This window comes from Dermacentor andersoni, chromosome 3 (genome assembly GCF_023375885.2).
Source record: "Dermacentor andersoni chromosome 3, qqDerAnde1_hic_scaffold, whole genome shotgun sequence".
Classification (NCBI taxonomy): domain Eukaryota; kingdom Metazoa; phylum Arthropoda; class Arachnida; order Ixodida; family Ixodidae; genus Dermacentor; species Dermacentor andersoni.
In genome coordinates, this window is record NC_092816.1 from 224,593,767 (window position 1) to 224,616,565 (window position 22,799).

The 22,799-nt window shown below is 46.6% G+C and overlaps 1 protein-coding gene and 1 pseudogene across 1 annotated transcript; both read right to left on the minus strand.

Moving 5' to 3' along the window:
- Positions 1 to 9,580: 9,580 nt before the first annotated feature.
- Positions 9,581 to 20,590, minus strand: LOC126536259 (uncharacterized). The gene is made up of 6 exons (XM_055072437.2): positions 20,387 to 20,590; positions 17,621 to 17,762; positions 16,924 to 17,097; positions 11,741 to 11,801; positions 11,513 to 11,675; positions 9,581 to 9,746 (listed from the first exon to the last, which is right to left on the minus strand). Exons 3-6 carry the CDS (start codon positions 17,059 to 17,061, stop codon positions 9,626 to 9,628), a joined length of 483 nt encoding a protein of 160 aa, XP_054928412.2. The 5' UTR covers positions 17,062 to 17,097; positions 17,621 to 17,762; positions 20,387 to 20,590; the 3' UTR covers positions 9,581 to 9,625.
- LOC140216839 (uncharacterized) lies at positions 11,769 to 16,912 on the minus strand (annotated as a pseudogene).
- Positions 20,591 to 22,799: the final 2,209 nt, after the last annotated feature.

The window sequence follows — 22,799 nt, forward strand, 5'->3', positions numbered from 1 at the left end:
GAAAAACATTGGTTAACAGTGGAGCAAAAGAACAAGGAAGCTTACCAGCAAGTATAAGACCTGTATGGTAGGCAGCACAGCAACAAAGAACGTCGACCGGAAAATCAGAGAGGCTGAGATAATCTCATGGGTGGCAGTGGTGGAAAAGAAACCAGCCATGAGTAACTCCTTAAGAGGGGAAAACAAAATCAGGAAAGAAACAACTAATGATAACTCAACTGGAAACTCTTTACTCTTCGAAGTGAGATCAGGATGCCTTAGAACACGCACTTAAAGCGCTAGATACAACAAGGAAAAAGCAGCGTGTGTTTGCTGCGGCAAAGCTAGGGAAACGACGCAGCGTGTTCTATTAGAATGCAAAGACATCTCACAGTGATTGATTTAGGCCCCTCTGGCGTCCTTCAAGCCCTTGCTTTCAGCGAGAGCAGGGGACACGCAAACTCGTCAGCAATAGAGGATAGTAAGACGCGATTGGAAGATTGCTGGCAGAAAAGTAGGAAAACGACAAACGGAGGCGCACAAAAACAAAGTTCACAATAGGGGATCAGAAGGTTTGGTTGTGGGAATTCGTCATGGGTTTCTTTATTATTTTATAGGGTAAAGGGGGTTTATTCGGGTCCTAGAGAAGCAGCCACTGACGCGGCAGCAGCAGCTAGGGTGCAGCCAGTGAACTAACTGGGTATGAGCCACGCGATGGCAACGGGGCTTTTTAGCCTGCCGATCTTCTTCGTCACAATCACCCCCGGAATTGAAGAGTAGCCATCTTGGCGATCTAGAAAGAGGTGTGAGGATCGTAATATGGCTTCAGCCGGTCAATGTGAACTGTCTCTCGTCCCCGACGAGACAGATCGGGAGATGGTGACACGGGCTCGACCACGTAATTGACAGGTGATGGTTGCGCAACCACGCGGTAGGGCCCGTGGTACTTCGGGAGGAGCTTGGACGAAAGCCCAGGGGCAGCAACAGGCGGTACCCAAAGCCACACGAGTGAGTCTATAGGGAAGGGGTGAGGGGGTGGGCTGAGGTCATGGCGCTCTTTTTGGCGGCATGTTGGGCAGACGTCAAGGAACGGGCCAGTTGTAGGCATTTCTCGGCATACTGAGCGACCGTAGAAACAGGTGAGCACTCAGCAGGGTCCGGCCGGTGCGGGAGAACCGTATCAACGGGGCCGGAGGGATGGCGGCCGTAAAGCAGAAAGAATGGTGAGAATCCGGTTGTGGCTTGAGAGGCAGTGTTATAGGCGTATGTGACAAATGGAAGTAGAAGATCCCACTTGAAGTGGTCAGACGCAACATACATTGATAGCATGTCACCAAGAGTTCTGTTGAATCGTTCTGTTAAGCTATTGGTCTGTGGATGATAAGCAGTAGTAGTGCGGTGAATAATTTGGCATTCAGATAGGAGTGACTGCAGGACATCCGAGAGGAATACGCGGCCCCGATCACTCAACAGTTCAGGAAGTGCGCCATGGCGGAGAACGAATTTGTTTAGAATGAACGAGGCGATGTCTTTTGCTGATGCGGCAGGCAAGGCGGCAGTTTCAGCATACCGTCAAATGATCTACGGCGACAACAATTCATCGGTTTCCAGCGCCAGTAGATGGAAGAGGGCCGTATATATCAATCCGGACACGGTCAAATTGCTGAGCTGAACAGGGAAGTGGTTGGAGAGGTGCGGTGGAGAGATGCGGGATGCATTTGCGTCGCTGGCAGGCAATGCAGGAGCGTACATATTTGTGGACGAAGGTGTACATCCCTCGCTAATAATATTGTAGGCGAAGCCTTGTGTAAGTTTTTGACACTCCGCCGTAACCACACTGCGGGTCAGAATGAAAAGCGGAGCAGAACTCTTGTCGTAGGTGGCGAGGCACTACTAAGAGCCATTTGCCGCCGTCATTGTGGTAGTTGCGGCGGTATAAAAGTCCTTCCCGGATTGTGAAATGCTGCGCCTATCGGCGTAACGCTCGAGGTGCCGATGTTGCCGGAGGATTTGACAAAAAGTCAAATATCATGACGATCCATGGTTCTTTTCGTTGCTCCGATGCCATGTCCAGCATGTCAAGTGGTTATACGTCATGTCTGTCGGTAAAAGTACTGCTGTCTGAAGTAACTGGGGAGCACGAGAGGGCTTGGCGTCAGCGTGTTTGCGTCCAGAGCGATAGACGACACGGATATCATGTTCCTGGATTCGGAGGGCCCACCGATCGAGGCGGCCCGACGGGTCTTTTAGGTTGGACAACAAGCAAAGAGCGTGATGATCCGTCACCACGTCAAAGCGTAGACCGTAGAGATATGGACGAAATTTTTGAAGAACCCATACGATAGCCAGGCACTCTTTTTCTTTTACTGAGTAATTGGCCTCAGGTTTCGTGAGGGTACGGCTGGCATAGGCGACTACGTATTCGGTATTCGTATTCTTGCGTTGTGCAAGCACGGCACCAAGGCCGACACCAACATTCTTCGGGGAAGTGTGAGGCCTTATACATTTCCCTGGCACCGCAGTTCTCGCCTCCTGAACTGCGATATATAGTTTTCCTGGCGCAAAGGGCTCCGCCGCCGGTGCATGGGGGAAAGCGAGCGGCGGCGAGGAGAAAGTGAGCGGCGAGCGGCGGAGAATGCGGTGTCGACGGCAGAAGGAGATTAAAGGCGTCCGAATAGTTGCGGCGTTGTTGGAAACGTGGCGCATATGGACGCACATTGTTCCGGACGTTCGGTGTAAGCAGGCGACAGTGACGTGCTACGTGTCTAGCACGGCCACAATAAAAAGAAATCGGATGATTGTCTTCCGTGCTCCAATGATCTTGTAGTCGTGCATACTGCACCAGTGGCCGGACTGGAGCGGATACGGGCGGGTGAAAAGGTCGGCGAAGGGGACCGTAGGTCTGTGGTGCAGGCCTTGAAGCGGCTTCGGCGTACGTCAGGGGAGTGGCAACCGAAGCCTGCTGGAAAGAAGGTGGAATCTGTTCGGCTATCTGCTCCTTGATGACAGATTGGAGAGCGGGCGCCAACGGAGAGTTCGACTGGCCGTGTGTAAGGGGAATCAAAGAAAGCTGACGAGCCACCTCTTCACGAACGCACTCCGTGATCTGCTGCAGCAGCGACGTGTTATCCGGGGAAACAGCCAAGCTCGACATTGAAGTCACCTGAGGAGGAGATTGTCGGGTGGCTATGCGTTGTTTGCGGAGTTCGTCGAAGCTTTGGCAGAGACTGACGAGTTCAGAGACTGTCACCGGATTTTTTGCCAGCAGCATCTGGAAGGCGTCGTCTTTAATCCCTTTTAAGATATGGCGGATCTTCTGGGCATCAGCCATTGTGACGTCGACGCGGTTGCAGAGGTCGACAGCATCTTCTATATAACTAGTAAATGTCTCCCCGCACTTTTGCGCACGACTGCGCAAACGTTGCTCGGCGCGAAGCTTGCGAACGGCGAGGCGCCCGAATACCTCCGTCACGTTAGTTTTAAAGGCTTTCTACGTCGTGAGATCACGTTCATGGTTGCGGTGCCACACGCTGGCTTCACCGCTCAAATAAAACGATACGTTTTTCAGTTTTTTTTTGTCTTCCCAGTGGTTGTGGATGCTCACCCGGTCGTAGTCAGCAAGCCAGTCTTCTACGTCATGGTCTTCGGTACCGCTGAAGATGGGTTGGTCGCGTTGACACAAGTCGCCGGGGCAGACTATGGTAGTCCCCGGGGCAGCGGGTTGTGGTTGTGGTGGTCCTTCTGCCGGCATTATGAAGACGGGCTGCAGTGTCCGATTACGAAGTTCCAGAATTCTGGTTTTACCCAGCAGCTCCACCAATTGTAAAGGGGGGTTTACTCGGCTCGTAGAGCAGGAGCGACAAACTCAGCACGAGCAGGTAGGGCGCAGCCAGCGAACGAACTGGGTACGTGCCACGCGATGGCAACGGGACTTTTCAGCCTGCCGGTCTTCTTCGTCACAAACTTACAAAATCGGATAGCTTTGATGGTCTGCCATGGCACTGACACTTAAAATATTGAACTCGTACCCATTTAAAAGCAACGACATAGCCAGCGAACTTTGGCATGTGACAATAGGTAATGCCCACAACGTGCGTAGACAGCGCCGCGCGGGCAACAGCTGAAACTCACACACACCGACTCCTTCGCCAAAGAGAAGGCTCACATTCCCTAGCTACATGCCACGTGGCGCATTGGTCGCTACAGGTCGGTTACCTTCTTTTTAAAGCGAATATATTCATTGGGATTGTCGCCGGGTTTTCTTGACCCAGGGCACTGCGTGGCTGTCCGCTAGCCAAACAGTCCAGCCAGTCACAGCGGAGTACGCGTGCATAGTCACCTCCAGTTGCTTCCTTGTGCCACCGCCAGATGACGCTCGCCAGCGCGCATCCGCGTAAGCTAAATTCCAGTTGAATGGCATGAAAGCAAGATTAAGTTCATCTACAAAGCCAAAGTTGATACGGATAGGACGAGCTCGTACAGGTCAGTTACAGTAACGTTAACTTGAGCGAACCTTTAAAAATATGCAAATCCGTTGTAGCTGGAGAAAATCAAGGTAATGTTGCTTGCCGTCGCTTTGAGATACTCAGATTCTTCCTTAAAACCTGCGTAATTACAATATTAGTCTTATTTAATTAGTCAGCTTCTCAATTATTATAATTAAGTGAAATGTGTCAGTGAGAAAATTGTAGAGCAGGAGCAACACGAAAACTACCCATAAAGCTTTCTGTTGCTCAGCATGGCTACGGAAAAGTTTTTTTCTGAGCGTGAAGGAAGCCCGTGAATTACACGCAAGGTGCCTCGAGCGCCCAGTCGCGCAGCAATTTTGTGTGTATTCATGCTCGGATAAACACTTCTATGTAGCACGTATTGACTAGCAGAAAGCTGTAGCGGGAGTTTTTCATGTTGATCTACAATTTTTTTATTTACACTTTTCATCTGATTCTATTAATTGAGAAGTACATAAATAATTAACACTAATTATCAAATTAGGTAGAATGCCAAAATAAATGTGAGTATCTCCATGAGACAACGAACAACAATACCTTATTTCTGTCCAGCTAAGATCCACTTGCGTATTTTTAAAGTTTGCCTCATGTTACGTGAAACAACCTGTATAGCATGGCAATGCAAGGCACGAAATTGGAATTGTCGAAATGGCCGGAAACAAAAGATGTAACGGGGCAACTACACAACGGGCTCAGAAAAGACAAGCGCTTGGAATACATTTTGATTCTAAGTGAGTGAATATAGATTACAGTAAGGCAGAATATACCTTTTTGGATAGAATTCCTACATGTTAAGGAAGCCTACGACAACGTAGACAGGGAGTTGTTGTGTTATGTTCTCAAGCTCGAATGTTTAGATAACGATTTCGTGGAGCTTCTAGGGGAGCTATACAGAGCACATTCAATAAAGATTGTATCATCATCATCTTGGTTACGCCCACTGCAGGGCAAAGGATTCTCCCATACTTCTCCAACTACCCTGGTCATGTACTAACTGTGGTCATGTTGTCCCTGCGAAGTTCTTAATCTCATCCGCCCACCTAACTTTCTGCCGCCCCCTGCTACGCTTCCCTACCCTTGGAATCTACTCCGTAACCCTTAATGACCATCGGTTACCTTCCCTCCTCATTACATGTCCTGCCCATGCCCATTTCTTCTTCTTGATTTGAACTAATATGTCATTAACTCGCGTTTGTTCCCTCACCCAATCTGCTCTATTCTTATCCCTTAACGTTACACCCATTATTCTTCTTGCCATAGCTCGTTGCGTCGTCCTCAATTTAAGTAGAAACCTTTTAGTAAGCCTCCAGGTTTCTGCCCCGTACATGAGTACTGGTAAGACACAGCTGTTATACACTTTTCTCTTCAGGGATAATGGCAACCTGTTGTTCATGATCCGAGAATGTAGGTCGGCTGGCTTTGGCAGCCCAAAGCAAAACCATAAATGGAAGGAACCATAAAAATAAATGGAACCATAAAAGGAAGCCCAAGGGTCGGGCCTCCTTTCTAGTCAGAAGCGAAGATCAAAATTTGTTTTGAAGAAAGGCTTCCGGAGCAAGGATCAAAATAAATAAACTGCACACGCATCTGTACTTAAAAAGGACGCACCCACAATTGAGGAAGATGTCGAGAAACTTGGCAACCAAGTACAGGGTAATTGCGAGTGTAGATACACAGCCATGAGTAATCAGAAAGAGAGTGGGAGAAACAGGGACAGCGAATTGGACAAAAAAATATAAATAAAGAATTGATGGAGGTTTACAAGAATGGAAAAAAATTAGAAGGGACAATATTTATGTTGCCACGAAGGGAAGTGCCCTGCTATTTGAGGCTCGATCTGGTTGCCTAAGGACGAACAAATACCGCAGAAAATATTCGCAATAAGGCCAGACCTGTGTATGCTACAGAAAAAATCTGGAGACCACAAAGTACATCCTATTAGAGAGAGAAGGGATTAACCAGGCGGGACAAGTACGTAAGGTACACCTTCCAGAAGCGTTTGGATTTACAGTAGACGGTAGTAGCAACCGGTCAGCAACCGGGATAACCAAGACCAGTTAAGGGATTTTAGGGTAAAAAGAACAAGGAGGAGACTGATACCAGCGCATCTATTAAAGGTGTAGGCGGCGGTGCAAGGTAAATAGAGAAGATTAAAGAGATGTATACAAAAGCACTGGAAAAAAAAACCGTTGATAGCATACCTGAGTAACTCATCAAGCTAGGTTACGATTTCTCCCCGGCCCGTTTCAAAGGCGATGCCAATAAATCATCATCACCGTGGCAGCGGCGGCGCTGGCCATGCGGGAGAAAGAAAGGATGAAAAGGACCAGAAAGCTCGCCTTCGCTCACCCATGGCAGCGGCACTTCATTCGTCTCTCTACAATGTCCGAAAAGAGCCTCCCGTGTCAGTTTGTGCCGACGTTCAATAAACAAAAAGTTATGTTTTTACTTTTAAGCACCCGCAGGAAACTTCTCTATGTATAGATGGCAACTCGTCAGATCTGCTGCTGCTTATTTGCCCCAGCTTCAAGCGAATGCCTTAGTTGCAAGAGACACATACGGGTACTTTTCGGAATCTGGCTTTCCTAGGTGCTGCCGTACCACGGATGAAAACGAACGCTTTGGTCCACTTGTCCTTTCCTGAGCTGATACCGCATACGTGCTCCGGAATAGGCCTGCTTCTAGTAAGCGCGTACTTCATGGTGTGTTGGCTGTGTTAGTGCAGCATTCGTGATAGAGGGATCCGTCGTAAGTATCCCGTGATGGACAGGCTATTGTTGCAATAGCAATTGTATGGATACTCCGGGTGAATTTCAGCCATCGCCGTGTGTTCCGCGTAAAGTACAACTGTGATAACTTCGTGGGCGCGCGCCGTATACTTTGAGTGCAACTGTAAAAGGCCGTAGGTACGACAGTGGGGTTTGCCAAGACGAGTTCGCGGCCGTCTGCGCATGGGCGATTCCGGAACTACGAAGCCAGAACCGTTTAGACATCGTTCTATATTAAGTTACCCATCGCGATCAGGAAAACACATCTATCGCGGATACATCAATAAGTTTTTAGGCACGTAAGATTTGCGAAATGGGTTGCAGAGATCTTTGAAACGCGCTGCCGATATGTGGCTACTGAGATGCCCTCCTTTTAGTGATTGAAGCAAACGCATCGTACACGTTATTATTATTTTAAACGCAAGTAGCGGTGTGACCTCTGTGTCGCACAGAACCCGGTGGCGGATTCTTCCGAGGCGTTCGGCAGCGGAACTGTCCGCGTACATATACGTATGTGTATATATATACACGTATATATATGCCGCATACATATCTACGTCTATTCCTTTTTGTGGGTTTCCCTTATACTCCCATAGATCACGAGCATGTATCGGCAACTCCTAAATTGCCCGTGTTGCAAGTTCGGCGGCACACGTGACCTTAATAGGTTTCCCGCATGAAGTGTACAAACAATGTCTAACGGATCGCAGGCAGAAGCTTACGCTGTAGCTTAAAGGGACACTAAAGATTGCTATGAAGTCAAGTTAAAATGATACAGGAATGCTCTCGAACGTCAAAGGCGTCAATATGAACGCGAACAGAGCATTAGTAACCGAGAAATTGAGGTAAATGCATGACACGATTTGAGACAACCCCAGCGACATTCCGGTACTAGCCTGACGACGAAGGCACTCCTCATCATACTTTATGTCACTAGTACTCAACTACTCGTATTAAATAGATCATTTCATTAGGTTATAAGACGGAAGAAAATACTGCTTGTCTACTTCTGTTCGATTATAAGAAAAATTAACATTTTGACGTTACACTTCAGCAGTATGGCTGGTCGAAAGGTTTCGTTTTCGCTCAACTCTGCCGCGCGAGCTTTGGAGTTTCAGTTGTTTCGTTATCGCGTCGTGCTGCGCTGGGTCTGCTGGCTGGAGAAACTTGCATTTGTAACAAGCAGCGAGAATGCCACGTCCATATGATGTGGGATGCGCGAACGGTCCGCGGAACTTTGTCAAGGGCAGTTGCAGCGGCGAATCCAACGTTACTCATCACTGTGTGCCAACGAGGGAGCCTCTCTGTTCGAAGTAGTTAAGTGCCGTACCCCTGCCACAACGCGATGGCAAACAGCCGAAAAATTGCATAGTGTGCTCGCTGCACTTTCGTCCAGAGGATGGCGAGTTCAACGCCGACTTACTGAAGTCGTATGGAGTGCCCTTCAAAGCAATGCTTTCTCGTAAAGCTGTTCCATTGGTCTTGCCTGCATTCTCCGAAGCGCATGAACAACTGCAGGTCAAAGACGGGGCGGGGCGGTGAGTGCGGCATTTGGTTTCCGCGAAGGAAAAGCTACAAATCTGCGAACATGTACCGCCATGACATACAGTTGCCGACGTAGTAGAACGCAACGACGCCGGCAGCGCGAGTTCTCAGCAGCAGGTCACGTTCATCAGTGTTTAAATCACTGAAGTCGAGCCCAGCATCGCGAGCCAATGTGTCGTTGCCGGGGTCGTTCATTGCAACGAGTGCCAAAGTCGTCAAAGGTGGCATCATAAAATAAAGAACCAGCTTATCGTTGCGCGCTTTCCCTTCCTCTAGCCACCATAGTTCCGCTTTCACGCTGCTGTCGGGTCTGTCTTGGCTGTGTTTCTGGCCGCGCGTTCGCGTTTTGCGCAGAAAAGTCGTAGCGCCCTCTGCGGAAGCCGTTTTACTCACCGACGACGCAACGTCACTATGAGATCATGACGTCACCACTCCTCAATCGGGGGGGCGGGCGATTTGACCTGCGCTAGAGGTACGCAGACGCTTCAGAACGCCTTTTTTTCTTAAAATAAGTCTCTTCTTCACATGAAACAAGCGTTTCCAGGTTTCTGGACGATATTTCAACAGTCCAAGTTGACTTACCATTAACCTTTAGTGCCCGTTTAAAGGAGGCGTCGTATAAGCGCATAAAACCATAGAACACGGTCGCTTCCAAGGTCGCTTATTTTACGCGCGGCTCAGAACTATTATTAGGCGGCCCGTCTAACTAACTTCGCATGCATGGTGCTAGCAGCATAACCAGATTGATTTATATTCACAGGTGAAGTTAAAGGCAACAGCTTGACGTTTCAAATTTTACTCTTTATTTAGAACTCAAACTCAAGCTTAGAACTTGTATTGATCCAGGGAATTCGCCAAGGCAGCCAGTTTTGGCGAAAAACAATACTGCTTCTTCGACGTTCGTCGTGCCTTTGTGCTTCTTTCTGGGTTGATTCCAGCGATTGCCCTTGAAGAAAAAAAAAAAGAAAGAGGTGGGATTAATGTACCAAGAATATCACCGGGCAAATAACGGGTACTACCGAAGCTTAGATGCCGTTCGAAGCACTGACTGGACAAATCAAGAAAATTTGTCAAGCTGACTGGCTACAATGTTAACAAAAATAAAATCCCCAAAGAAATCCTCACTAGTGGAAAGCGAGGTGCAACAACTGGCTTGCTTTTTTCACGAGTGCACAAAGTTGGAAATAATCGACTTGTTTCAGAATATGTATGAAAGAAGCCACAAGTCACTGGACAGCATAACAAATTTTGCCTCCCCCTGTGGTCTCGTCTGCAAGTTCAAATCAGTGCTGGATTCTTCTATCTGTTTTCAGAATAAAAGCGGGCGTTTCAACGAAATAAGCGGAGGGCACTTAAGTCCGCATTTAAGGGTATGATGCGACTAGGTCAATGGCCCCAGTTTGCCGGATCCTCTTGTAGAACGTAATTTGCGTATATGTACTTTGCGACTCACTTATTCATAAATTTTTTATTTGTGCCTCTATTACCTCAGATACTCATTAGCATACAGTCGTAGGCCACCTCAATATTCAAAAGGTCACCCGACACAGAAAAGTATGGGGGACACTCAAGCTCCGCCTTAAAGGGTATGACGTGACAGCGTTAAAGGTTCCCGTCTGCCGGCTGCCCTGGTGGATCCTCAATAATGGATCCCCTCCTGATCCTTCCTTTGCACCTCATATCTCGCACATACCCATTACCATGAAATCGCCAGCTACCAGATTATGCAAGACTGCCTGATGTGGACATAAAAGTCCCACCTTAACCAAACCATGCAATCGTGAATGTGTTGCCTAGGGATAACGTGTCCAACTCGGGATGCAAAGGTCCTGGAGGGCTCGATCCTCTTTATCTTCCCACCTCAAATTGGAAGCCCGAATTAGCAGCTCCTACCAATATGGACAGGTCATTTGGTCTCGTGATGTCGCACAACCCTACAGCCAATCAGGGCCCGGCCATGTCGGCTGCCGGCTTCCACCAGTCAGTTACACCAACTGTTATTTTTTGCTGCCCAGCAAGCTCGCACTCCTCCACCATTGTCTACAGAACACCCACTCTATGAGCCGCAAGAAAATTTACAAACAAAAACTACAAGCTGTGCTAAGAACGGTAGAAAATCTAGGCGCATACTTTTTCTTGCAGTAAATGCAAAGCAAATGTGTGTTTCAACATTTTTATGAATGCTCCCTTAAGTGGAACGAGCACTGGGCACAGAACCTAGTGGCGAATAAAGGTGCGAGAAAGCACTAAAGTTGTGGATAAGCCTGCCAATTGCTTCTGTCTCAAAATTATTCAAGAGGAAATATACCACATCTTGTATATTGTTTTTTACTTTCATATTCAAGCACTTCTAACTTTGCTTTTGGGGAAATTTTAGCTTCAAGACTTTAATTCGATGTATGAAATTCGAGTTTTCATCCATGAAATTGTACTTATATAGCTCTTTTCTGATATATGTTATAGCAAGGCACTGCAGTAACAGTAATAAAGACATTTCCAGCACCTCTCTGAACTGTCTGCATTAAAAGGGTTAAAATTGCTAGCAATCACAACTTTTTCTAAAACGTTTTTCCCCACCTTCTGTAATGGCATAAAAGCAGTAATATTAAAACAGCCCACCAGCAATGTTTCCAGAAAATATGTGCGAAAGTAAGAAATGCAACAGGTGAATACCAACCCATATCAGGAAAGATAAAGTACACAAGACCTCACCTCTGCACAAACTCCAATGTCAAAGCCACTTCAGGTGGATACTCGATGTTAAGAACGAAGTATAAGAGAAACATGGCTTTGAAAGCTGCAGCCCGCTGAGTAGTCAAGATAGCAACACCATCCCCACAGACAGTGAACATTTCTGCCTCAAAGAGACCTGGTCCTAGAAAAAATAGAACAAAGGAAAATTAGTGCATCGTGAGATGGTCAATGATCCCAAGATCTAACCTTTCATACATATTATGGGCGTCAATGGCATGTCTCCCAAGTCATCGTCATGGGCGGTCTCCTGCAAAAGCAAGATAGAGGGAAGGCATTCAAAAACTGATATCTTGCTGCATGAAATAGAAATGAGATTGTGTCAACGCCTGCGGAATGTACACGATCATACTCTGTGCAAAGCAATTGACTTTTCACTCATTTCAAAATCTTGTTCAACCATGGACAAGAAAAGCAGATACTTGGACGTAGCAGCTGATCCCTCGGCTGCACCTGTCAAGTACCCAACGAACAAAGGTACAGGTCATGAGAGAAACTGATGTTTAGGCATATCCATCAAGGTTCTGGGTTCAAATATGCGACCGGGAAGAATTTTTATTCAAATGCGAAGTTTGTGTGAAAGCTGCACAGCTTTCCTGCGTAGCTGGGTTGTCGTTCTTGCGTGCATGCTAAAGAGAAATTACTCCTTTATTACAGGCCATCCGTCATATTACAAGAATGACAGGATAAACCACATGCAAAAGCCAAAACAGTTCTAAAGACAGATTTTGTTATTAGCTGCACAATTACATTAACACGAAATCAGCTGGACGTCTTTAAACCATACAGAAATGTGTTATTGGTTGCAGCCACAAACATATTTGTTACTAAGGCAGACTAAAGAGATTTTTCATATAACCTTTATCGCCACTAAAATTTGGGGGACACCTAGGCTATGCCCTAAAGGATATAACGAGACTGTGTTAACGGCTCCCGTCTGCGGACCCTTGTTCGCATAGGTGACATGCACCTTTCTACTCTATAATTCAATTTGTGCCGCTATATATCCCACATACTCATTAGCATACAGTCATAAGCTACCACACTTTGTGAGACTAACAAAGCTATGAAGCTCCACTTTAACCAAGCCGTACGAATGTGCCTTAGGAGTAGTGTGTCTCAACAGGGATCCGAAGGTCCCGTAGAGTACCATTTCCATTTCGACCTCCCATCTCAATGAAGTTAGATGAGCTGGCTGGTCCGGCCAACTGCCAATTTACACCGTCTCACAACACAATCCACCAACCAATCATTAGTGCCCTGCCACAGGCATGCTCGTTATCTTTTGCTTACAATTCCAAAGGCTAATATACTGTAGGACGAGGCGTTGAACGATATTGCGTGAATAGTTCTTAACACTATTTATGCATTAGTGCCATTCTGCTGTATTTTTCCTGATACCTCCTCCCAGAGTGTCTTTCAGAGCACTCTAGCATGAATAAACAAAATCTGCAAAGCTCAAGACTGATAAAAATTATGACAGCAGATTTTAAATACCACCGCCCTAACTACATCTAACATTTTGCTAGTAAAAGAATGCAGATATGGATTGGAACTTTTATACACATGCAATGCACATCTGAATTCTGCATGCACAAGCACTTTTATGCCAGATGGCAGCAGAAAATAAAATGTTGAGCTTGCCTGAACGGTCTTGTAGATGAGCTCTTCATCCTCATCAAAGAGGGCAAGGAGGAGAACAAGTGCACCTTCATGTTCTGGTGTCACACTCTTGAGACGGCTCTTTGCCTGTTCAATTTCTTCGAGACATTTCTTCACCTTCGGCTGCTTCATCTGACTATAAGCATAACGATATACACGCAGCCCAGCGCTTTCCATGTTAGCACCAATTCTTTGGCAGACCTCACTACCAAGTAGCTCCTTGGAATGCTCAAGAAGGCAGTCCTCAGTAGGCAAAAATGGCCAGTTCTTTTTTACTTCTGTCACACTCCCCGAGTGATTAATGGTCAGCCTTTGTGATGCATACGTCTCAATCATTAAACGAGTGACAAGCTGCTTGTTGGGATGCATTTTAGCATACTCAGAAAGAAGCTGTTGCCGCTTTTCTCGTTGTGTCAACAAACTTTCTCCACTTGGTAATTCTGGCTGCCATGCTATGCAACCATATGAGTCAGGGGTAGATCGTGGACGTGGCTGGAAGGAGTCTGGGTCATCAACAGTTTCTGCAGGCAGCGCATGTGCAATTGGTCTCTTCTTGTTATTGACGCAGTTCTCGAGCTTCCACATCAATGTCTCAACTCCTGTGCCAACAACTGTACCCTGTAGCAAATCCCGAAATGATGATGGGTACATTGACACAACTTTTGTTGCAATTATTCTCAGGTTACGTCTGCCAGGTGCTGAATGCTTATGCAAGATTAGAAAACTCAGCATTCTCACCATCTGGTTCAGATCGGTTTTTGTAGGCCTTTCTTGTGCTTTGCATGCTTGAAGTAAATTTGGCGGGAACATTTCCCAAGGGATGCAAAACTTCTCAGCCTATTCATCTAGCTGCGAGTTGGCATCTGAAGTCACCTTAGCACAACTGCCACCCTGCCCTTATGGGACAGGAGCAGCACTGATGGTTTGAAACTACTCAAGCAGGATGCGTCTTTGCACAGGGGCTAAGAAGTCTAAGTCTGATTCTTGTAGATATCTGAAGTGTTCTGCACATTTTACTCCCAACTCCTGAAGTTTCCGACTGATGGTGATATAGTCCTCCTCGCTGAGTGCTGGAAGCCACCCCTGAACAAGTGACATGAAGTCCTCTGGGGTGAAAAAAAATTAACAATAATCTAAAACTGCATGCTTCAGTGCAATGACTGTGACTTTTGGATGGCCGACATCATATGACTCAAGCGGATAGTAATCTAGAAGGTCGTGAATGGAAATGCACTTCAGTGTCCCAGATTCTGGGCCCGGCAAGAAATAAACCATCATCATAGGTTCCAAAACAGAACAAGTGACACGAACAAGAAAAAAGGCTGTTCTCTAGCAATAAAATGAAACTGATCCGACCAAACACCAGCCTACTTTCTTCACGACTCAAGATCACGACCATGTTTTTGCTGTACTTGATGCCCCTGTATTCAATTTGGTATGTGCAATAGAATTCTTTTCCTAGTACTCCATAAGTCTTCATGGCTTCCTGAACTTCCATATTGAACAAACTAGGGCAAAATATAAATGTGGAGTCAATCACCAAGTCTCTTTCAAAACGGCAGCTACTGCCCCTGAATGCCTGAAGAAGCTGGTGTTTTTCAGCAAGTGTCAGCGTAATGTTCTTAAAGTTCTGGGCACTTATGCACTTGCGAAAATAGCCATGCTTGCTTTCACAACGCATAGTCCATAACCGAATAAGCGGTCCAAACTGAGTAATGAGATGGGGGTAGTGAACCATGTAATGGTGCTTCGGTTTCAGAGGAGTACCAGGAAAGAGCTCAGTTCTTCGGTCAATGTAATCTTCTATCAAATCTTTCAGTCTAATTATCATGGGCATATTTATTGCTGGAGCGCATGCCAATTGAACAAGTTCAGTGAGCATCAACACTAACTCCCATACAGGGTCATTTCTGCACACCTTGTCATACAGAAAGCAGGGCAAAAACCGAAGCATATTCCAGTTCTGGATTGCATGTCCACTCAGCTTTTTATATGTCTTGAAAACCTCAGCTGGCTGGTCGTTCACGTCCGCTCTTTTGAACTTGAATGAAACAATCCTTTTATTCAGTTTTTCAACAGACAACCATCGCTGCTTCGTGATGAAATATTGTAGCATCAATGGAAGATCGTATGATACCACACCTTCAAACAGGTCATGTGCTAAAGATGGAGGGAGCTCAGGAGCACAAACGTGAAAGTATTTTAGGCCATTAAACAAAGCATCAAATTTATTGCCTTTGCACGAAACAAGGGTAGAGTTATCCTGGAGTTTCTTCACTGCCTCTTTGTAGTTTCCTTCATTTCTTAGTTCGCTGTTGTCAAAAATTGTTTTCGCAAACATGTTTTCACGCTTTACTAAACAAAATCTGCAGATGTATTCGGCAGTGCTGAAATTTTCCATGAATCCACCAAAACTGACGGCCTAGATTGTCGCCCAGAATTGCCACCACAGTGCCGTATGTGGGAATGCTGTCCACCAACATGCAGCCAGCTTCTAGCTTTTTGATGTCATTAATCAACGAAGCAAACACCTTGTCCTGTCCCAAGAACAAAACGTCACTTTCTTTACAAAGCAACACTAATTGAACTGCACAGGTACGACGTCTGTTCCAAGAACGTAGGTTTCCAAGCAGCAGATACACAGCTAGAATTTTGTGCTTCTTCTTTGCTGAACCTAAAGGATTTACCACTTCAAAAGCATCTTGAAAAAGAATCAAACGCAAAGCAGTGGGGTGATCCTGAAACAGTGGTATTGACTGAAAGACATTCCCATCAGTGAAATCCTTAAAGACACTTGCTTCGTGAACTTCCAGATTCATACACTGATCTTGAACAGAGTTATCTCTTAGCAACGATCTTATCGTTTCAATTATTGGGACATAATGAAAATGAGCATCTTGATTGTTTTGTTCTTTCCAAGACGCACAGCTACTGGCTGCACATAATTGAATTTGCTCTGAAAATACTCCCTGCGAGAATAAGTGCTCCGAAATGCTCCACTGTTGCTGTGCAAGCCAACAATAACATCACTCTCAAGCATAGTTTTGACAGCCAGCTCAATGACATCTTCATTCAAGCCCGCATCTCTCATCTTTCTCCTTAATGCACCAGCCATGTGGTCAAGATTGTTGCTGTGGAGGTCACAAATTGCCTCAGAAATGACTTGAACTGTTCTTGAGGGCACGATACTCTCGGAAAGGAGACGCAGGTAGAAACGTACAAAAGCCTCTGTAATATCAGTACATACAGAATCTTGGTGCATGACACTTTCAGCCACCTCTTGTTTACTCCCATCAACCTCTGAGTGGCAATCCTCACTCCATTGTTCCTCAGTTGCACATGTCACCAAGTCAGCACTATGACTCCATTTCAAGATTAGTTTGTGCTTCGGTGCACCTTACTGCAGAGGTGCCCTCTAAATGAGACTCGCATACACCTGATTGAAAAGCATGCCTGTGACATCGTGAAATATGGGAGGAAAATGTCGACTTGTTTGTAAATATTCATAAACAACCAACAAAGGGGCATGAAACATTCTTCCCTTCAGTGATGTGCCTTTTCAGGTGACTCAATAAGGACTTGACATTTCGGCATGTCTGTATACATGTATCAATGGTGCAGGTGAGTGATGCGCTCTTGCAAGTTACTACAGCCGCCGGAATACCATCACGCTTGTGAGATCTAAATATGTGGCTCTTCAAGGAACTCACTTTCCGAAACGCTCTGCAGCAGTCAGAGAAAGGACAGCGAATGTGAAGGCTGCTTTCATTTTTGTGCAGTGATGCATGCTTCAAGAACTGAGGCAAAGCTTTGGCAACTGCTTGGCATATGCTGCACTTGTATGCCATTCTGCACGTTACTGGGCACTTGAGTGGACTCGACCTCTGCAACAGCAACGAATTTAAAATTCCACAGAAATTAGCATCAAATTGTGCGTCATGGGAAATGTTCCAAATCACAGCTCATGCAGAGCGCTGCACTGTACATTTTATTACACATCTTTAGCTGCTGTTGACATATGGTCAGCTTGATCAGGAAAATCGACATACACAACTCTTGCTTTTCTACAGCAGAATAGGCTTACTGGAATGTTGTTACACCTTGTATAATCTGCAACTCATTTAGAAATAAGTGCAGGAAGTGAACCACTGAAGGTAAAACTGTCACATTTACTATCTGCAGTAGTCGCAACAGGAATTACACACACTTGCACTGTGTGCTACTAAAAGTCAATGGGAAAAATATTTCGGAGCTAGCACTTCAGCTTCATTAAATTCATAGTCAAAAGTGGCCGTTGAGAGCAAAAGTAATTCAAACCCTGACTCCTTGTATGTATTATCTGAAGGTGCAAACAAGCTTAGCAGGCATCTAAGATACGCCAGGGATAAAATGTTTAAAACAGCTCACCTGGTTTGTGAAGTCATCGCAATGAGCTTCTGTTAGCCTGGAGCACCACACGGTTATGTTCGACTGGTTCCGAACCAAAAAGAACGAATCTTTGTTGAGGCCACTAAGTGAGCATGTGTAGTAGCCCTGGATAAAGTTCCCACTGCAGGAAAGAAGCGAGGATCAATATAGAACCGACACATCTAAAAATTACAATTAATTTTGCCAAATTTTATTCCATGTGATGGTAGCAACACACAGTCCTTATAAGGACAAGGGCCTACTGGAGAGAGTAAACTTTACTATTGTAGAATAAATTTAAAAGCTATTCGTATGCTCAGTGGCCCTGTATTAACCTCCCTTCTCAAACTCATTGCTCTCGATTACTTGATTGGGATGTGTTGTGCGCACTTTAATGGTCAGATGACCCACAATTACTGTGATGCACAACAGTAAAAGCGAGCCCACCACACAACGTCTTTTGAGGACTGTACGCTGAGGAGATGCCCACTCATAGCCAACTTAATATAGGGTTCCACGTGCGAAATAAACGGCATGATCTGACAATGCAAATGAGCATACACCACTAGCCAAGCACTTAGGAATTGTCTGCGTATAGGCTAGGGTGCAATCACACTAACACTGCGGATGGAGCTGCCCGTTTGTACAGCCATGCAGTTGCACTTCAGCTACCCTTGCAGCTGGATATCGCACTTCTTGCTGAGGCTGCAATGTGGAGTTCCGCCAGTGGTACATAAAATACGAGCGATATCTACGTGCAGAAAGCCGCGTGATGATCGGTCCACATTACTGCAATGAATGCGTCATTCGCTCACTCACGCACTTTTCGCGGCTACACAAGGAGTTAGTAAACACGAATTTCGGTACCTGAAGCAAGATACCGTGCGTGTGGTGCGAGCAGCTGCCAGGCGATAATCGAGTGCTAGTCTTAAAATTAACCAGTAATTTACTCATGTAGCTTTGTTGGACTGAGCGCGAACGCGACCCTGCACAATTCGGCACATGAAGAAAAACGTTTCTACGCACCGACTGCGCGATCTACAACGGAAGACGCGCCGCAGTGCTCACACGCAAGCAATATATACTGCCCTCGCAGACGGAACTTATTTCCGCGCATTTATATAGCACACAGTAATAAAATGACCTATTCATAATGAAAGCTGGTACCTTACAGCGCATTAAAAGAACGGTAACTGTTGCAGGTCGCCTCAATAAGCATTCACTATGCATGCTTTGCTACCTAAAACTCGAAGTGTACCGAAGTTGGGTTTGGTTTATAGCGTTTTGATGTCCCAAAGCGACATCAGCAATGGGGCACGCAGTAAAGAGGGCTCCAGAAATTGCGACCACCTAAAAGTTCTTAATGAGCACTTGGCGACGCGCTAGCCGAGGCGAAGACAGAACTCATGGGCGGAGCTAAGTGGCAAACCGGAAAAGGCCATCGAGAATCTGGCTAATCTCCAGGGGACTTTCGGGCGACGAACGACATTCTCTGTAGCTGCAGATCCGAACGAATAGGAAAACGATAGCTACAAAGTGCTTCATCCGACGGCGCAGCTCGCCGCCTTCGCTTTAGTTTTCGCGTTCATGGATCTAAGCCTTCATTATGAAGCTACCAACGTACTGGTTCAGTCCTTTGCAGTCTACGAACTACCCCTCATAGCCCTTCGGCGAATATAGGCGACGTTAGGCCCAGACCACACGCATGCTTGCGGATGCGCGCGAGCTCGCGTCCGGGCGCCCAGGTATACGCAGACAATGCGGCACGGCTTGTACGTCGAATCTCGGTGAACAGGACCTGTTTTCGCGCTCTTGGACCACCTCGCGTCGAGGCGCCTGCCTGCGCAGCCACAGCACGGTACATTCAACTCAGTGAAGCAGATTTATATCATGCAAGAAAGTGCTTAATCTTTCCTTTTCGTGCTGATCAAACAGCTTTAAAAATATAACAATTACGTTTACAGATATCGAAGCATTTTGAAACACAGTCAATGGCAAAGTACGAAGTGGCGTTTTCCAAGGCGTCTGTGAGTGAAGGCAGTGAGCGCGCGCTGTCGCGCGTCTTTGTGGATGCAAACCACTGTTCCTCGCTAGGCGCTGCAGGCGCATAATCGCGAACTTGCGCGCGTACGCAAGCGTACGTGTGGTCTGGGCTTTACAGTTACCCAAAAGGCGCAGATATATTTCAACATAGCGCGCGCGCGCAGCTCAGCGACGTCACGTTGGCCACAGCGCCAAACTACACTCCGGCGGCACTCAACTGGCAGCGCGTTCGGAGGCTTTCCGCACGCTTCCACAGCTGCCGGCGCGGGATTCGTAAGGAGCTTGCGGCTTCACAAAGCCACGACGGACGTTCTGCGCATGCGCTCCGCCGCTGTCCGCCGCTACCTCAGCCGCCATGCCGCGCCGAAACTGACTGTACGCGCCTGGCGCGACAAACTTGACGTGACCGACCACCACCGGCGCGCGTGCGCCGCGAACGTTGGAGAAACCTTAACTCCAACCACAGCACAATTTCAGACAGCGTTTGCGATCCAATCCCCGAAGGCTACACATTACCGCTGCAAAACGGAAAGCCTAACTCATGACCGCGAGCAACAAGGCTCCGTTCACTGTAGCCCTACAACGAGTAGCAGCATTTACAGGAGTTGCGGTGGCTAAACCCATTACCCGCTATACAAGACAAGGAACTACCGCTTGCGAGCTAGCCCAGGTTAATCGTGGCCGTAAGCAAAATGAAGCCAGAATTTTATAACTCCTGCTTACCTTGTTTCATCGGGGACGAGCGCGGTGCCGTCATGTTCGTTGGGCGCTCCAACAGATGCAGCTCCAGCAAGTCAGAAGGCATCAAATACACGATGCTGCTAGAACCAACCAAGCAAACATACACGCACTCGATGACTACCTAAACGAGAAGCTCGCGATAAACCCAACATCGACTTGCACAGCTACAGCACGGAAACAAAGACGTTAAGGCGCAATTTGTAAAGTGCGCTAAGCGGCCACCAAAGTTGAGCTTCCGCGTATGGATGTTGTGTTACTCCGCTGCCTCCGCAAGATAGTTCGGTTTCGTTTTCGGCGTGTTTCGGTTTCCTTTTTATTATATTGAATGTGCGTAACGAACTGGTCGCATTTAGTGTGCACGACGACTGTATGAAAAAGGTTATTCTCGGTACGCTGCGCCGTTGCTATATCGCGACTTTCATAATCGCTCGCGGTGCATCTTAGGCCCTGCTTACTTGATGCCGTGCGTCGCCGGGCTCAAAGACGAGAGCAAACGTCCGGTAGCGACGGCGTGAGAAGAATACCCCCTCTATTGAATAGATATTTGGAATACCCTTCATTCTGAAAAGGTCACAGCACACATGGAGACACAATACCAGCGCTTGTGTTGTGTATTTCTTTGTCTCTCGTCCCCGTGTACGCTGTGGCCCCTTCAGAATGTTCCTTTATTCTGCTTCATCCGGTATCACGAGGAGGAGGGGGACGCACAGACCAACGAGGTAATCTAGTAACGTTGGAACAGACTATGATCCCGTGACGCCTGCGGCCGTTGCAGTCTTAGCGGCACGCTGCGAGTATGACGAGGTTCCCAGCACAGTAATGGGAAACAGAGTGTAGCTCCGAAGACATCCATTTGACTTTCTAAGAATCATTCGACCATAAGAAGATGCTGAAGGTCCCTCTCTGATATTGGATAATGCTCTGTATCCGTCCCGAATATATGGCATATGTTACTGAGAACTCCCGGTGACAGATATAATGACTTGGCGGCTCACGTACGTACGTGTGTGCTCCGTCGCCAATCATGCTTGCGATCACCCTCCTTGCGTGCGCATTGGAAGATGAAGTCCCGACATATTTCGCATGAGCACTGCAGCATACGTCGGATATGTCGGCTACGTATGGTAACGGGTACGTTTCGGATATGTCGGATAATGGGACAGTAGCATCCGGCAACATATCTGCTTTCCATGCCAATGCCGTTGAGTTCTTCAAATCAAATCAATGTTTATTCTTCGAAAATTGTTACCTCCTGTGAATTACACAGGGGACGGTCCCCTAGTAAAACGATTGTAAAGGAGCCCTCGATACAGGCCCTCACACCTAGGGGGCCATAGGTGAAGGTTTGTCTATTTGAGCCCACTTTCTACAGCGTGCCGCATGTGGTTTCAGGGTTACGGGAGCTCCACTGGACATGAGTTGCGGCTAGCGCGAGACGACAACCAGCGACAACTTCCACATTTGTACTGTGCCTACGTGCTCAGGAGCCGACATTGCATGGTCGGAAGTGGATGGTTTGATTTAGTGCCGGTATATATATATATATATATATATGGTTTAACACCGAGACGCGACATTGGCTGTGAGGGACACCGTATAATGGAGGTCTCCGGAGACTTCGGCCACCTGGTGTTCTTTAAAGGGCACCCGGGCGCCTTGCATTTTTTTAAAAGGCACCCGGGCGCCTTGCATGAAAGGAAAGCAGGGTAGTATCATCAGTAATCTCGAAGTTTTAGTAAAACAAGCGGAATGCTTCTATTCTGACCTGTACAGTACCCAGAGAATTCAGGATACCTCTATTAGAAACTGTAATGAACAGAACGCAGAAACTCCTCCTATAGCTAGCAATGAGGCCAGAAGGGCCTTGCAAGACGTGAAACGAAGAAGAGCGGCAGGAGAAGATGGAATAGCAGTTCATTTAATAAAAGATAAAGAAGACCTATAGCTTGGAAAACTGGCAGCTCTTTATACTAAGTGTCTATCGGCTGCGAGGGTCCCAGAAAACTGGAAGAATGCAAACATACTGGTAGACAAAAAGGGGGACGTTGAGGAATTGTAAAATCATAGCTTACTCCCCGTATTATATCAAATATTTAAAAAAATAATATCCAATAGAATAAGGACAACACTGGCTTTAGTCAACCAAGGGAACAGGCTAGCTTCAGGAAGGGATACTCTACATTTGATCACATCCATGTCATTAATTAGGTTATCCAGAAATTCGGAGAGTACAATAAGCACCTCTATATGGATTTCATAGATTACGAAAAGGCATTTGATTTAGTGGAGATACCATCAGTCGCAGATGCATTACCTAATCACGGCGTACAGAACGCTTACGTAAATACATTCGAAAATATCTACAGAGGTTCTACAGCTACCTTAATTCTACACA